This window comes from Phodopus roborovskii, unplaced genomic scaffold, assembly GCF_943737965.1.
Source record: "Phodopus roborovskii unplaced genomic scaffold, PHOROB, whole genome shotgun sequence".
Classification (NCBI taxonomy): domain Eukaryota; kingdom Metazoa; phylum Chordata; class Mammalia; order Rodentia; family Cricetidae; genus Phodopus; species Phodopus roborovskii.
This window is the reverse complement of record NW_026126485.1, coordinates 4,182,696-4,200,672: the sequence shown is the minus strand read 5'-3', so window position 1 is coordinate 4,200,672 and position 17,977 is coordinate 4,182,696. Positions and strand designations below refer to the sequence as shown.

The 17,977-nt window shown below is 40.5% G+C and overlaps 1 protein-coding gene across 1 annotated transcript in view; it reads right to left on the bottom strand.

Moving 5' to 3' along the window:
* The window catches only part of Ryr2 (ryanodine receptor 2), a 548,210-nt gene that overhangs the window by 293,033 nt on the left and 237,200 nt on the right, over nucleotides 1-17,977 (bottom strand). Inside the window, exons 8-10 of the mRNA XM_051194750.1 lie at nucleotides 16,611-16,723; nucleotides 8,035-8,134; nucleotides 6,963-7,059 (exon numbers count right to left, since the gene is read on the bottom strand). Of these exons, the coding sequence (XP_051050707.1) occupies nucleotides 6,963-7,059; nucleotides 8,035-8,134; nucleotides 16,611-16,723 (310 nt within the window). The remainder of the gene's footprint in view (nucleotides 1-6,962; nucleotides 7,060-8,034; nucleotides 8,135-16,610; nucleotides 16,724-17,977) is intronic.

Genomic DNA, 17,977 nt, shown 5'->3' with positions numbered 1-17,977 from the left:
GAATACCCTCCCCCCCCCCCGACTTGTTTTTGAATGCTTGGTCTCCAGACTGCAGTGCTATTTTGAAGGCTGTGGCACTTAAGGAAGGTGGAGACTGACAAGCAGAAGTAAAGTACCAAGCAGTAGGCCTTTGCTTGTTATCATTCCTGGTCTCACCATACTCTCTCTGCTTCCCACTCTGCAGCCAGGATTGAAGATTGTCCAGCACAGAGTCCTGCCAGCTTACCTTACCTGCCAATGATGAATCCTCTGATACTGTAGGCCAAAATAAAATTTTCCCACAAGTCATTTCTGTCAGACATTTTACCACAGTCATCAAAGAGTTACTAATATCATAATGAAAGACATGAGTCATCTGTTATAAATACTATTAGTTAGGGACAACAAATTAATCTTTGTCTTTAAGACAGTCAACCCCATGATAGTCTCCTCCTGAGGGTTAACATATTCTCACTGAAAAATTTATAGAATCTGTCATATTAATAATAACAACATATACTCCTGAAGCCAATAACTTACAATTTAGACAAGCTCCAAGATACTACATTAACATAGAAAAACAATTGGGTTGGTATGGTGGCTCATTCCTGTAACTCTAGCACTTGGGATGTAGAAGCAGGAGGATCAGAAATTCAAGGTCATCCTTAGTCATACAATGAGTACACAGTTAACAAGAGCTACATGAGATCTTTAAAAAATATATCAAAAATTACAAATAAAGAAAAGTATACATAATACAATAAAGAAAGTAAAACTATCTTTTTTTTGTAGACAAGAAATGGATCCACACAAATAAAGTCAATTGATTTTTGACAAAGGAACAGAGATACTGCAATAGGTTCAGGGTAGATTTTCAAGCACTTGATATTCATTTGCAAAATCAAATAAGCAAAAATACTCAAAAGGATCATACACCTGTCACAAAGCTGACAAACATGGAGAGCTTCATCCTTGACTGTACTGGAACACAGGCAGGTGCCCCCTGCAGCAGTAACCTGGGAACAGTTTCCTCATAAAGAGACTAGGTCATCTAACCGTGTGCAGGGTCAAAAACCATGTGCCTCTTTCTAAGCCAGACTGAAAGACAGTCAAATCATTCTATGAACTCATCTTATGATTTGTCATTTATTATTAATGACATTTACACTGAATCATCCTTGTTTTACAGAGGCCATAGAAGTAAAACTATTGTCATATATTCATGCAGCATAGCTTGTGTCTACTAAGTACCATTTATTTCCATTTCACACAAGGTACTGTGTCCTCACTGTCCTCCTCAAAAGGAACAAGACAAAGTAAATAGATTCCAGAAATTATGCATGATCAGATACAAATGCAGCACCTTACCTCCCTCCCTTCTCTTTTAGTCCCCATAATTTCCACAGAACATGCAATACCTACACACTCTTAATTCCTTTCCATCCTTTTACTTTTCTTCATAGCTTTTATCTAGTGCATTTAACCTCTTTCCTCACAGCTCAGAGCCCAGATTCTAGAATATGCCAGTCATCTTTGACATTTTGTAGAGTGAACTCAGCTATACAAATTATATCTTGTAAAATGATGTTTTATAAACAATATTCACCCCATACTGATTTCCAAACTGAAGGTTCAAAGAGGAGGGGAGAGGAGAACATGAGGGAGCAGTAAGATTGAATCAGGGGAAGAATAGAGGAGAACAAGAAAAGAAATATCATAATAGAGGGAGCCATTATAGGTTTAAAGAGAAATCTGGCACTAGGAAAATGTCCAGAGACCTACAAGGATGACCCCAACTAATGAGAGCTACCTTAAATACTGATCCCTGATAATGAGATTGATGACTACCTTATATGCCATCCTAGAACCTTCATCCAGTAGCTGATGGAAGCAGAAACAGACATACATAGCTAAACACTGAGTTGGACTCCTACAATCCAGTTGCAGAGAGGGAGAAATAATGAGCAAAGAGGTCAAGACCAGGCTGGAAAAAAACACAGAATCAGCCGACCTGAACAAGGGGGAGCTCGTGGACCCCAGTCTGATAGTTGGGAAACCAGCATAGGACCGACTTAGACCCCCTGAATGTGGGTTTCAGTTAGGAGGCCTAGACAATCTATGGAACCTCTGAAAATGGAACCAGGTTGTATTCCTAGTGCATTAATGGGCTTTGGGAGCCCATTCTTCATGAAGGGATACTCCCTACCCCTAATGACTTGACAGATTTTGATGATCCTTCATGGAAGGCCTCACCCTCCCTAGGGAGTGGATGGGGGATGGGATGGGGAGTCTATGGGGGGCATTGGAGCATGGGAAGGAGAGAAAACTGGGATCAATATGTAAAATAAGAAAAAAATATTAAAAAATAAAAATAAACCATCACTTTTTAAAATAATAATAATATTCTCAAATATAACCACTTTAAATCTATTAACTTGTTTGAGATGTCACTCAATGGTAGGATGCTTGGGTCTCAGGTTCAAAACCTGACACAACAACAAAAATAAACACAATAAAATTTACTGTTTTAAAGGTATGGCTTACTTAATTCCCATAGTGCACCTTCTGCTCATAGTATAAATTCATGTGCATTTAAATAAATACCTTCTTAACATTTTATTACATTCACAAAAATTATGGATGAAAATGAGATATATCCAAAGACTAAATATGCAACAACAAAAAAATTCTATGTTGTTCTAAATGAAATCTGATTATTAAATTTGAAGCACCTACAATGAAATGAATTAAAGCACCATGTGGTACTTGATTTTCTTACTGACTACCAGAACCTATTCCTCCCTAATGCATCTTATCCCCTTTCTGGAGAGCACCCCACAGTTGACACTGAGACATCCACCTGACTGCCCACACCTGCTACACTTACACCTTCACTGCTGGCCCTGCAAGATGTACACTAAAAGATTTACTGCTAAATGTCTACCTGGAAAAAAAAACCTCAAGGAACAAATAGTGACATACACTTCCTGACCCTGTCAAAACTCAACATGTCAAGTAAGATGGGCAGGAAATATAGGGGGATAGCTATGTAGTTAATTCTACTTAGTTGAATAGTACACTGGAGTCTATTCTTCCTTTGAGTCTTATTAATACTCTATGAGAATGGGCAGGTAACTTTCAGGATGAATACAGACACATCTCATTATGAAAAAGTTCAGCCAAATCCATTGGCATCTAGAATTACACGCCCTGTCACTGGACAGCTTTCTCCATCTCTACAATTACATACAGCTATTAAATGCCTGGATGAACAGGGTAGAACCATCAGCCAAATCCACTGGGGATGCTAACTCAATGATCAAAATATTCCTGAATTGCTCAGAAGCAAATGTCACTGCTGGCTAGCTCCTCAGTCATTTCTGCTATTTAGAACAAATTTCATATGACAGTAGATCCCTAATTATAATAACAGGCAACAATCAATGGGCCTGTCTAGATCAAAATTACAAGTAAAAACCTGTAAGAAAAAAAATGTTATGTTTTGTTTTTACATATTTCCCTGCTCAAACTCATCATTTAAAAATAATCAAATCATTTTAACTTTCTTTTTTAATAACTCAAAATACATGCTAAGGCCAACATTATGCATTTCTTCCCTCCAAAGGGACTGATATTAGTACAAGAAAGTGATGCCTGCAGGTTATTGCCTTCACTAGTTCTCTAAGGCATGGGTGATGGCTTATGGGAGAACAAAGAAAGCAGATTTGAAGGTCTATGTAATGATGTCAACAAGATTCAAAATCATAAGGCTTTCAATAAACCTAATATTAAGGAAGTCTTTTTTTCATTATATGCATATAATTGCTCAGTTTCACAACTTAATCAAGAATGAGAGCCTTCCTTTCCTAAGCATCCTCCCTGAGGCTCCATCCTGCCTAGGTCTGACTCATACTCTCCCTATAGTCATGATCCAACATCCACATTCATCTAATTGCACCATGTCAACATGCTATAAAAAGATAACAAACAGATGTATTCTCGCTGCCTCCACAACCTTGGAAGAGTCTCCCCATATGTTGAGGTGAACACACACTGAGACTCAGTTGGAAAAAAAAAAGTTGTCAAAATTCAGTCAAGGTTAGTACCTGGAGTTGCACTAACCCAGTATCTATCCCAAGCTTCACAGCTTCCTGAAGGCCCTGGTAGATGGCTGCTCACAACCCACCACCAGAGCTCCTCTCCAGCTGAATGAACACGTGATTGTTGTCCTTTCCCTCAAATGTCCTCCTCATGCTTTTATAACTTATATTCAACACATGCTTTTTTTTTTCTGAGTCAGATTCAGATACCCCAATTTCCTACTAGAAGCACTTACACCCTCTGAACTCACTGCACCCAATTTTGACATAACTCTCATAGCAAACAAGCACCCACTGCTGCCATCCTTTGCACCAAATATTTCCCTGGAAACCATGAGCAAAATCCTTCCCTCTTCAAATTGCAGGTTTTTTTCCACAGTAATAAAAATAAGTAACCCAATGCCTTACTTACCTTCTGACACATGAACTCAATGATATCCCTCTTTCTAAGGGGATTCACTGACTTAAGTTCTTCTCACCTCTAATCTTTTGCTTATCACAGCTACAAGGATCCCACCCTAGCCCCCCAAGGCCCTCCCAAGAAGCACAGGAGAAGAGCTAAGTCATGAGCCTGAAGCTGACAGAAAAATTACTGCAGCAGATGCATCCAGCTTCTAATCTTTGTGTTCTCTCTGCATCACTTAAGAAAAAAATTGCTATTTCAGAACACACTTCCATTACTTATATTTACTCATATTTAGGTTTCTGATTGAATTAATTCCTCAAGCCAACTGCTTTTTGATCTCCTCAGCATTCTATGAGTGTCTTGGTACCATCATCATCTTATTCCTAATTCACTGAAAGCAACATGTACTGGTTACGTTTTTTGTCACTGTAATACCTAGCTCAGACCACCTATATGGTTCAGAGGGCAATGGCACTTACCACCAAACCTGATGACCTGCATTTGATCCTTAGGATCCACATAGAAAAGACTGACTCCAACATGTTGTCCTCTGACCTCTACATGTATAGTGTGCCTTGTATGTGCACGTGTATACACACACACACACATACACACACACACACACACACATACACACAATGCAATAAAACATAATTAAACAAATAAGCCTGGCTAAAGCACCTTAAAAGCAGCAAGCTTATTTTGGCTCATGGTTTTAAGGGCTATAGTTTGTCATCATGGTAATGACATGATGGTAGGAGCAGCTGGTGATGACTAGAGCTTGCTCACATCTGAGTGAACCAGGGAGCACTGCTGAGGACAGAAAGTGTGGCAAGGAGAGAAATCTCAATGCCTGCACCTAATAGCCCCTCCCTCCACTAGACATTCAGGCAGGAGAATAGGAAACTGGAAGAGGAAATGTCAGAGATTAACATACAAAAGATAGCAGCTCAAAGACCTGCAGCCATGAGTCTAGCTGAACTTCATTCAGACAAAAGAGCATGCTCTGAAGAGCTGTCAGAATTATATGACCTTGGGAGAACAGCTACTAAGCTGATGACCCATAAAATGTCACTGCAGACTTTGCCTCACTATTTCTGTGTTCTTGGAGCCAGGCCACTTGTAAGATATGACACTTATTAGGCCCCTGTGTATCTTTCCCACAATGTGCCATCTCCTTACTTCTAACTAGCCATGCTTCTCTGTACAAATCCTTATAAAGCATCTGGAAAGTCTAGCACCTATCCTCCAGACTCAAAACCACACCAATAATATCCCTACCTCCTTAAGATCACACACACACACACACACACACACACACACACACACACACACACACACACACACACATACACACACACACCAGAATAGCACCACTAACAAGTCACAGATGGCATAACACTTGTAGTCGAAGGAACTTTCCTACAAGTTGTGCCACTCCTGACCTTAAGCCAAGTTAGCCCATGAGAGTGGACTCCCAGAGAGTCTTCCTGAGCCGCTGAAGTCATGGCTGATTTTCTAAAGACTCTGTTGTATCTTTTTACCAAGTGAGGGTGATAAGCATCTATTGAACAAGCTACCCAAATAGCCATGTTAACATCATGAGAAAAACCCACTCAAAGGTTTAAAAACACATAACAAATGACCTAGATAGCTCTCCTCTCATGTGTGACCTCATCTTCATATACTCAACTTCCTGCACTTACTAATTAATTCAATTTACAAGGCAAATGACCAACAGCTGGATCATGCCTGTCTACTTCTCCTAGTAACTGCAGACAATTTTAATTTTGTTGCACCGTAAAATTTAAGAAGTGGTCAACTTTACCATTATTTAATAAATGGGAGATGACAGAAAGGAATCCCAAGGATTCTGAGATTGGGTGTCAGATCAAATCTTCTAGAAATGTCTTTCAGAAATAATGGACAGTTATGACACTTTAAATACTTTGACTTATGCATTCTCTCCTCCCTCCTCCCACTTCAGTAGATGAAGATTTCAATTCTTTTTCTGGTATCTAAGCCTTCCATGAAGTGGAAGGCTTCAGTGTGTCATTGACATTTGGTGATGCTAATGTTTGCAACAGACCTATTCCTAATTAAGAAAACTTCTTTCAAAGCAAAAGAAATAGAATGTGTGAGTCTGTGAGAAACACTTCTTTCTATTAAAGGCAGTCAGACCAATGAGGGCCAGTATTTTCTTAACCTTCTTTCCCTTTGTGCCAATTAACCATTTGTGAAGTCAAGCTCCCACCAAAGGAATGAGACAACCCACTTCAGTGATGAAAGACAGATGTCATTCTGTCCAGCATGCTAGCTAGCAGGTCTGGGTTCAGATGCACCATTTTTTGCAAAAGGAAAATACCTTGTCAAATTATTTTCAGTTTGTTTGTGTGCTCCTCTTTGCAACATTAAGATTATTCTTTTCTCAACAAATACATCAAAGCCAGCACAACATGTCAGCCTTGAATACCAACCTCCGCTGTTCTTCACCATGTTCTCCCGAAGGGACAGTAAGACACTCATCCATGTGTCCATGTAGCAGCCGGAGAACATCGCCACCAATAAGATACCCTGCAAGGATTAAAAGCCATTTGTGTTCAGAATATTATGGCCAGGTGCTGATGCCCAGATGGAACATTTGATACAATCATCTACTTGCACAGATAGAGACCTAGTAAATGGGCTTGGACCTGTGACCAAATCACAGAATTGGCTGGCACTGGCTGACCCTTGAGTCCTGCAGTTTGATATTTTAAACAGAGAGTGTGGTCCCAGCCTCATAAACATACCCATTAAATACACAAAATGTGGGGTTATGGAGACTGTTCAGTCAGAAGTGGAACCCCGGGACTCACTTGTTGACCAGACTTGTCTAATCAGTATGCTCTAAGCCATTAAAACAGACCCAACCAAAAGCTGAATAAATAAAGTGAATGAACATGAGCATTTGCACCTGTGCACCCACATGCATGCACATACATACAAACACACAAACACATATACATAGGTCAAAAATTAAACAACACACAACCCTGTTGACCTTTGGCCTCTACATGTGTATACATACATGTGTACCCACTTACACACACACACACACACACACACACACACAGGTTCCAATTTGAAGCTGTAAGAGTAAGAACCACCATGATCAAGGCATCTATCACCTCGGGAAACCCTGCTGCATAAAAATCATTGTGATCCAGCTACTAGGCACAGGGATGCTAATAAGAAATGATGACATTAGACTAACAGAGCAGTGCCATGAGGTCTCACAAATGGGGTAAACAGCCCTTAGAGGACTAATACATAAAATCACAGAAATCAGACGAAGTTAACACCATGAAAACAGGAGAAGATGAGTCTAGCATGGGCTTCACTTTTAAATAGCAACTTAGGCAAGATTTTAAAATGTCACATTTCTGCATGATAGAATACCAGGACATGAAAGGTCTCTAATTAGCCATCAGCTCATTATCACAATTCCAGCAATAAGCATCAACTCTCTATCAAGGACAAGCCTTTTAATTAGAGTGGATCTCTTACCTTGGGCAGCTTCACTTCCAGAGCTGATAGGGGCCACGCTCCAGAGGGTCTGCTGGAAGGCAGCATCCACATGCCAGCTGCTGTTGCCGTATGATAAGTGCTGCAGCAAGGGGTAAGAAGAGGCACTACTATAAGACTGGTCCAGGGAGCTCTGGCAGCCTGATAGTAACACTGCCAACTTGGAAACAGCCATAAGGAACATGCATGTCAGCCTCTTCTTCAAAAATTAAAACACTAGACAGGCATGGTAGCGTAGCGCATACCTGGAATCTCAACACTCGGGGAACTGAGGCAAGAGGATCCTGAGTTCAAGGCCAACCTGAACAACATACCAAGACTCTGACTCAAAAATAAATAAAGCTAAACAAGATAATTAAAGCATGAGCAGAAAAAAGAATAATAGAAATTACAATCTGTTCTTGTTTCATTTCTGTTCCTGGAACACTCTGGCCAAATACAACTTAGGGAAAGGAAGGGTTTCTTTGGCTTATACTCCCAGGTCACAGTTCATTATTGAGGAAACATGGCACAGGACAAGCAGGAATAGTGGAAGATGTTGCTGGCTGGCTCATTCTCCAAGACCCATGCTTAGCTAGTTTTGTTATGCAGTCTAGGACCACCTGCCCCAGGAATGGCACTGCCCACAGAGGGCTAGGCCCTCCTCTATCAATTCCAAATGAAGGCAATCCTCCACAGATATGGATATAGGCCAATCTGTTCTGAGCAACCTCTCAAATGAGACTCCGTTCTCGAGTGATTCTAGGCTGAGTGAAATTGACAGGTACAGCTAGTTAGAACACTATGGTTTCATCCTAAGAGTTACTGACTTGAATCAGTAATCAGAAAACACACATATGAATAACTGACAGTTTATTTGTAAGAAGATACATTGTCTTTAGGTTGTTGATAAACAAAATAGTATTAAAGTGGGCACTTGAAATTATCATTCATTTTTGTACATATGATACCCTGATAGTTTACTGACAACGCATTGTGTGAATGAAGCCCTTCAGTGACTGTTAGCTGCAATTTGATACCAGAGCTCAGAGATGGCGATACCAATTCTCAACAATTCCACTCTTTCTTTTAAAAAGAAATCACTGGATAAAGAAAATGCAGCTCATATACACAAGAGAATTTTATTCATCCATAATGAAGAATTATATTATGGTAGCTTCAGGAAAATGGATCATTATGTAGGAGAAATAAGGAAGACTGGATGATACATATTTCACGTTTTCTCAAAAGGCAAAAAAACAAAAAAAAAACAAAAAACAAAACAAAAAAACTATGCATCCATTAATACCTATGTATGTTTACATACAGGACTGTGGAAGAGGAGGAAGAATGTAGAGGGAGGGAAGATAAATGAATAAGATAGAGCAAAGGAATATGTGTCTCATGAAAGCAGAAGGGAGGGTGATAAAGTGGGGCAGGACCAACAAGAGAGCAGGATACGGGGGCACATACTAACAGAAAGATAACTAAGTATAAAATATCTGGTGTGTGTGTGTGTGTGCGTGTGAAAGAAAATGTCTCAATGAAATCCATTTCTTTGTATGCTCTTTTTGAGTAAGTGTCTGTGTGTCTGCTTGTGTGCATATGTGAGGACTCATGAGTGGAGGCCAAACACTGATGTTGGGTGTCTTAAGTCACAAATGTTAGATTTTTGGGACAGGGTCTCTTACTAAATCTAGTCCTCACCAATTTAACTAGACTGACTGGCCAGGGAGAACCAGGGATCTTCCTACTGCCACCTCCAGCTCTGAAATTGCAGGCACATGTATGTCACTGTACCTGGTTTTTTATGCAGTTGCTGAAGATTGGTACTCGGGTCCTCTTGCTTGCATGAGAAACGGACAGTTCATTCACTGAGCCATCTCCCAGCCCCCATCACAGATTTTTTTTTTAAAAAAAATCAGAGTTATTTCTATTTCAACTACTTAATAAACAGAATTGTACGTGTGTGTGTGTGTGTGTGTGTGTGTGTGTGTGTGTGTGCGCGCGCGCGCGCGCCTGGTTCCCACAGAGGTCAGAAGAGAGTGCTGAATCCCCTGAAACTGGAGTTACAGATGTTTGTGAGCCATGTTGGTTCTAGGAATCAAGCCTGAGTCTCCTACAAGAGCAATAGTGATCCAAATCACTGATTCATATGTCCAGCCCATGACTTTTCATTTGTGTGTTCTGCTGGATAGAATTCATGACCTTATACTTACCTGGCAAGCCATTACCCACTGCTCCATCTCTCCCATGAATTTTAACTTTTAAAATATACAATCATTTGAGCAATTTGTCAAAAAAATAAAAAAAGAGCAAAACAAAAGTAGTTTCCAATTTAGGAGCCGAGCCCATCAAAACTACTGACCCCCAGACTATGCTTGAGGGAATGTGATACTATATGACAGAAACACAAAATCTCAGAGACCTGAGTGACCCACAGCTTTCCCTGGGAATCTTAGCCAAAAACCATAGAGCTATATTCTGACCTTTTAATTTCCTTTCTAATCCTGTGGATATATTTGATGTATTCTAAAAGCTGGTTGTGACAGCAGGTCCAAATGCTCCATCAGATTGCCAGAAGGTTCCTTCGCCCCAACATCTTTCTAAAATTCTCTGAATTCAGCCCTTGTCTGATGCAGTTTTTCATTCGTTTATTTATCTCTTATCAAATGTCAGGCACTTGGGTCCTGGTGATACAGTGTTCCAAATAAATTAGCATCCAGGGACAAGAAACATGAGTAAACAAGCCATTTTACCCCTCAGGCTGCAGCTTTTTTCTTGGGAAAATAAATTAAGAAAAGATAAATGGGGGCTGCTTTTTTAAATGTAGTATTTGATGGCTCCACGATCTGAGCTGGGAGCAGGGATTCAAGGAAGGTAAATGAACTAAAATGGAATTGGATGGGCTGGGCCTGATGGTTCAGTGGCAAAGTATGTGTTTAGGATGGCTCTCAAATTGAACTGGATGGCATAGTAAACCATTCATAAATATTAATAGCCCCTGCCTTCTGTTGATATATTTATGCAGCTTTAGGAAATTCAGCAACTTGTCACTCAATCAAAACACCTTTGTATATCTAGATTAGAAATCCCAGTTAAGAAGCACAGAGACAGTTCAACAAGCGGTAAAAAAAAGCTCATGGTGCAAAGCCTGAAGACATGAGTGTTGTCTCTTTTGGTACCATAAGCATCTTATTTCTAACTTTCTGAAAACAATACGTGTTAGTTATTTGTCACTGATAAAATATGGAGCTAGAGCTAGAGTGAGAACTCAGAAGGTAAAGATGTTTGCCACCAAGCCTGTTGACCCGAGTTCAATCCCCAGAACCTCCATGGTGTTAGGACAAAACAAACTCCTGATAGTTGTCATCTGTCTCTATGTGCATGCTATGACACATGCACAGAACCTGGGCTCCCTACAAGAGCAACAAGGGCTCTTAACCACTGAGCTATCTCTCCAAATCCCTGATTTCTTTCAATCAGTCATTGGATCATAGTTTTACTAATCATAAAATCTTTGTATGTCTACAAGTGACCTGGAAAACAGAACACCAACATTTCAAAAGTAAAAAGATAAATCATATATGGGAAACTGTGGCATACCAGAGAGGTTTCACAACTGACACATTAAAAATGCAGTTTTATGTGACTGATCCTATTTTATTTGGTTTGAAGTAGATCCTCAGTCAGTAACACCCGATTGTCCTGCTTTCATGATGCTAAGTTCTTTCTCTTACACATAAGCTGCTTTTCAAAAGCCTCTTTGGAATTCAAATTGGCCAATAGGAGCCCAGAAAACTTCTTCTGGATATTTCTGAAAATATTAAGATGTCATTCCAAATTACAACGCTAAATGGCAAATGTAAGAATAGTTTAAAACCATTCTTACAGACAAAATTTATTCCCTAGGATTTGACCAGTGTCCAACTTGAGGGTTCCCGACCATAGCACCCTCTCTATCTGGGAGATGCCTTTGCAGATGGGAGCCAGAAAAATCAGCCAGCCCTCAATTCACCACTGCAAGGGCTTCAAGCCCCATTAATGTTCCAAATGAAAAGTCGAATTAACCTTAATTGAGCTCAGAGGTGAAAGAAAACTGGCTCAGCAGTCATAGACCCGATAAGAAAAAAATCACTTTAACCAATGTGTTCTGAGAAAAAATTTAATTCATTTTTAATCATGTCAGCATCTCAGAATACAGACCTTGCTTTCTTTCACATACTAGATCTTTACTTAAGACTCTCTATAAATAGTCCTCTCCTAGCTGGGTTTTTCTTCCTCAGGCTAAATACTGCCAAACTTCTTGAACCAGTGTGCAAAGGCTCAAACCTTCCAAGCAAACAACAGCAGCCACTTACCATGCAAGGGCTGATGGTCTTGCTTAGATTTCAGCACTCGGTTATCCCTTTGCCCCTGTGTCGGCTGGAATATTCATAATGCCCATACTGTAGATGAAGAAACTGAGGCCTGGGAATGTGGCTCAGCTAACACAGTGCTTGTCTAGAATGTACAAGACCTTGAGCACAAATGCCAGCACCACATAAGCCAAGCATGATGCCGCATGTCTACAATCCACTTGGAAGGTGGAGGCATGAAGATCAGAGTCAGTAAGTTCAAAGACAGATGAAGGTACTTAAAGACCATTCACTACCTTTCGTCTTTATTTTCCTTCATTTTCTAAAAGCTTTTGCACAGAGACCACCATAGGCACCCTTGAACCCATCACCACAGTATTTGATCTGTCACTAATCAATCAAAGTGGAAATGTGAGACAGTAACGAGTGATCCTTAGTGTAAGGATTCAGGCATTAGGCTGGCCTGCCCCTGTCGCCTGGCAGAATGCACTCAGGCAGTACTCTGGTCAGCCCAGGGTTTCATGAGTACTAGTCTGCAGGCAGGTGTAAAGGACCCCTTTAAAAGTCAGACTCCTGCCCACTTATGCTCTTTTTTGCTTTCTCCCTCTTTCTCTCTCCCTTCTCTCCTCTTCTGTTCCCGGTGCCTCTATGTCTCTTCCTTTCTCCCTCACTCCCCTTTTCTAAATAAACTCCTCATTTAAGCTCTATCCGCCTGATGTGTTATTCCCTCCTGCCTGAGTCTCCCTCACCAGCTATGCAACCTGCTATGCTCTCCCACGTGGTCCCTTACCTGGGACCCTCACTCGAAACCACCACTCACCCCTCTTCTCCAGCTTTCATTCTTATAACTGTAGCAAAAGAACAACACTTAGACCAAAGGGGACATCCGTCAGCATCAGCACCCTTTACCCATCCTGTAATACTGCCAGTTCCATAACTGTTGGTGGGAAACCTTTAGGTGGTAGAACCTAGAGGGAGAAAGTTGGGTTATTGGGGCTGAGCCTTTGATGGGAAGATGGGGATCCTGAACTCTTTCTAGTCATGTTCCCACTGCCATGAGGTGAGGAGCCTTGCTTACCATGTGTCCCCTGACATGATGCTCTACTCCAGCACTAGTCTTCCACTCTTTTAAGTTGCCTGTCTCAGGTATCTGTCCCACTGGCAGGAAGCTGACTTAACATGGTTTGATTCTGCACTACTTCTCTGGGGGCAGAAACCATAGACAGTGTGTCCTTGGGTTTCTGGATATTTATATATGGAGCCTGTGGATATGATCAGTAAAAGTACTGACCTCATTAGAACATAAAGAGTGAAAGCCCAGCACTGTGGGTTGCTGCTCTGTTTACCTTTATATAGAATAAACATATTTATGTATTTATATGCATATTTATATATTTTGTTTTACATCTAATATAGTTTTATACCTATGTTACATCTAATACAAATTATTGATATATCCCTAGCATATTTCTTCTATAATAGTAAATTTTAATGAATCAGGTTTATTTACTTCCAAAGTTAATAGGCCACGAAGCACATGTGTCATTTTTTTGTCACTTATTTCTACAATCTATGATCACTCAATGCCTACTCAAGCACCTTACCTCATTGCCTCTCACAGTATTCCCATTAGCATCAACCTTAACTTTACAAACCGCCAATCTGGAGGTGAGGGAGCTAGTTCCAGAACTGCACAGGTTGACAGCCACAGATAGGACATTAGGAGGTTAGTTCTTTGAAGTTCTCAATATTCAACTCCTCTGATTTATAACGAAACCTATCAAATCAACCTCTGCCACATAGCACAAAGTCCAAACTGAAAAACCACACCAGACAGGAACTGTCAGGTCCAAATCAAAGAGGAACAGATTTGGAGTGTTGTGCTGAATGGGGCATGAGTTGTTTCTCTTGCCATTGGGTTCTAAGCACAGCTAAACTTGAAATGTGCTTCTTCTGATCAGCATGCATCACCCTCATGGCACAGCCCTGGCACATACCAGGAGTTTAATAATGTATATTTTAATAAGCTGCACAGCTGCTCGACACAAGAAACTTACACAGGGACAATGTCTGATACAAAAGTGGGGAATCACTCCAGGCCTCCCACAGCTATGCAGGAGCAGATGTGCCAAACAATATGATTTCTCCTGTCCATGACAGGAGGCCCTGCTAAGTCATTCCCATGTCTCTAGTGCCACCACTTTGTACATAAGAAGCCAGGCAAGGCTCTTCTCCCTAGGAACATTTGAGAACAAATTGAACATGTTAGTACACTGAAAATTACTTTATTACCAAGCCAATCCTGTAATCCTGTCAGTCTGTGTGTGTGTGCTATGTGTGTGTGTGTGTGTGTGTGTGTGTGTGTGTATGCGTGTGTCCCTGTGCCTAGATGTGTATATGCGGATGTATGTGTACATGTGTGATGTGAATGTGGAAGGCAGACGTCAATCTCAGCAGTCACTCTTCAAATGCCATTTGCTGTTATTGAGACAGGGTCACACTGACCTGAATCTTACCAAGTAGACTAAGCTGGCTGGCCAGCAAGCACCAAAAATCTGCCTGTCCCTAACTCACCATAATTAATGCAAATGCCCTGCTTTCTCTACATGGATGCTGGAATCTGAACTCACGTCCTTGTTGCACACAAGCACCTGATGGACTGCTCTGTTTCCCCAGCTTCTATATCCATGTTCACAGAGTATTAGGGCACCCTAAAATCTCTTTGATCTATGCACTGGAGGTTCATTGCCTCTCACAGTAGGCTCTTTATTTTACAATGCATATTTCTCAGTGACCTACTCTACCCCATCTTTCTTTCCATTACCATCCACTGCTTTCTCTCTCTCTCTCTCTCTCTCTCTCTCTCTCTCTCTCTCTCTCTCTCTGGGAATCTTTATGTTGGTATTCATGAAAAACTTTAAAAATGCCTTTTCTGTTTTCCCTAGTTGGCAACAGCTGTCAATTTGACACATCTCAGAATCATCCAATGAAATCCTAACTGGGAATCACCTTCATCAGGAGGGCCTGTGATATGTCTGTAGGGCATAATTGCTAATTGATATAGGAGAGCCCAGCCCACTGTGGGCAGTGCCATCCCTAGGCAAGTGGACCTGAGTTTGTATGAGAAAGCTGCCTTAGCATGAGCCAGTGGGAGTAAGCCTACAAGCACTTTTCCTTCGTGATTTATGCTTCAAGTTCTTGCCTTGACTTCCCTCAGTAATAAATTGTAACTTGTAGGATGAAATAAACCTTTTCCTCCTCAAGTTGTTTTGGCTATGGCATTTACCATAGCAATAGAAAAGCAAGACAGAACAGTATCTAATTAGTTGTTCAGTCTTTAGAGAGTGGACTAGAGTATAGCTCATAGTAGAGTGCCTGTCTAGCATACACAAGAACTGTGTTGAATACCCAATACTACAAAAAAGAAAAATAAAATTTAGCTAAGCATGGTGGTGAAGACCTGCCATGCCTGCAATGGAGGGTGAGGTAAAAGGATGATGAGTTCAAGACCAGCCTGGGCTACATAGTGAGACCCTCCCTCAAAAAAACAAAATTACAAAAACCAAAGAATGTTGTATATGTGTCCTTTCTACCATTTCATGGAATTCATTCCTCTGTGAACTTCTATACAGGGTTATTCTTTAGATTAGAAAAACTATAATCTATTAAGTATGTTAAATTAAATCCATAATTGCCTCACCACAAAAATAAAAAATTATATTCAGTTACTAAGTAGCTTCTTACTTTTCCCATGCTTAGCCCCTACCCTTTGAGTTCAGACAAGCTGTTGCTTAAAATTTTTCTTACAGAGTCAATTACTTTCATAAGTATCAAAATATGGAGAGTGAGAACCCAATTGACACAGCCTTTATGTGGGGCACAAAATAAAGACCACAGAATTTGAAACTCCTGATTAGATGCCTTTTTACATTCTATTAATAAAAGAATCCAAGAGCAGGCACCATCAGCCTCATGAATATGCATATCAAGGTCTGGAGGGAAGCCTGCTCAACAGACCCCAGGAGCCACCATCCCCCTCAGGCCACAGAGTCTCCTCTTCTTGGGGAGTTATTTATAGCTCACCAGATAGAGCCCCAAGTTTTTGTGAGCCATCTCCCTAGCTTTGCTTGTTCATAAGCACATTTCTTAAGAAGGAAACATCTTTTCATGGGTCCATCTCTCAGCATAGCATCAAGTCCTCAGTCCTGTTCCCACACTTACCAAGTACCTTTCAGAGGACACACTGACCAAGATGAGGTCATCTCCAACCCGCACCTTTTCTCCTTCTGATCTCTGCTTAGAGGCAGGATGTATGGTCCACCAGCAAGCCTCCCCTGTGAGCGATAGAATTGAAACATGGAGAAGATCCAGTTAACCTAAGATCTATTTCCTCTGCAGGTGACACCACTCACAGGACTTTTTGTGCAAATGAATCTGTTGGATCCTGAAAATCAAAATAACTCAGCCAAATTCACTTAGGGTAGGACATACTGAAATGCAAGCTTTTTCCTAATGGGAAATGAGTGTGACCATTTGGTGTCTTTTTGGTGTCCAGAAATAAGAATTTCTGGAAAAGGATGTATAATTTATATGAGTTAACTTAGGCCTAGATACCCTGTTAGTCAGGGTGACATCATTCCTTCAGCAATCTTGTTACATTGCTCTCTAAAAATAAATCTACTTTTTATATGATTTTCATCAAAAGGAACTGAGGTTTTTCTGTTGGGGTAGTTGCATTATAAATGTTCTTTTGTTGATTCAAAAATGACACGAAGGATTGCTATCTTAAAAATCTCATTACCATGTCTCCTCTGCTCTGCCTTACTTCCTTATAAAATGCATTAGTTTCTATTCATCTAAGAGACTCTTAGTACAAAAAGATACACTAGAAGAGCTGGCTGTACATTAAAACAAATACATCTAAGCCAAGTGGTGGCACAAAGCAGGCATGCATCTGCCTTCGTAGTCCCATCCCCCACATAAGAAGAGCACAGACAGCCCACTCACAGTGTCTGTGAAGTCCTGAGCTCAAGCTCTCTCTGACAACTCCAACAGTATTCTGTTGGTGTCTGCCACTTACAAGCGCCATTCTCCTCCTTTACTAAGCTTTATTATTTTTAAATTTATTTCAATTTTATTTACTTGCATATGTATACCACAAACCATAGCATGTGTGTAAATATCAGAGGAAACTTGCAAGCTCTCTCCTTGTGTTATGTGGATCCAGGGATCAAATCCAGCCTGACAGGCTTGCTAAGCCATCTCATCTGCCCTTTATTATTTTTCTATAATATTTCTCTTTCTGAACTAACTCCCCAGTGCCAGAACATGTGTGCCTTTTGTTCATTGGGGTTTTCCCAGATTCTCCCACTACTCAAGAATTAATTTGGATGCACATTCATACCACAAGGACATCTATTCAACTATGTTCATAGTAGCATTATTTGTAATAGTCAGAACCCGGAAGCAACCTAGATGATCCTCTTATTCAGATGTTGTGTTTTTATAGCTCATTTAGAAATGTAATGTATAATTTTGTACAGATTATAGATAGTTACCTATAATAGTCAAAACTTATAGTTGTTAGG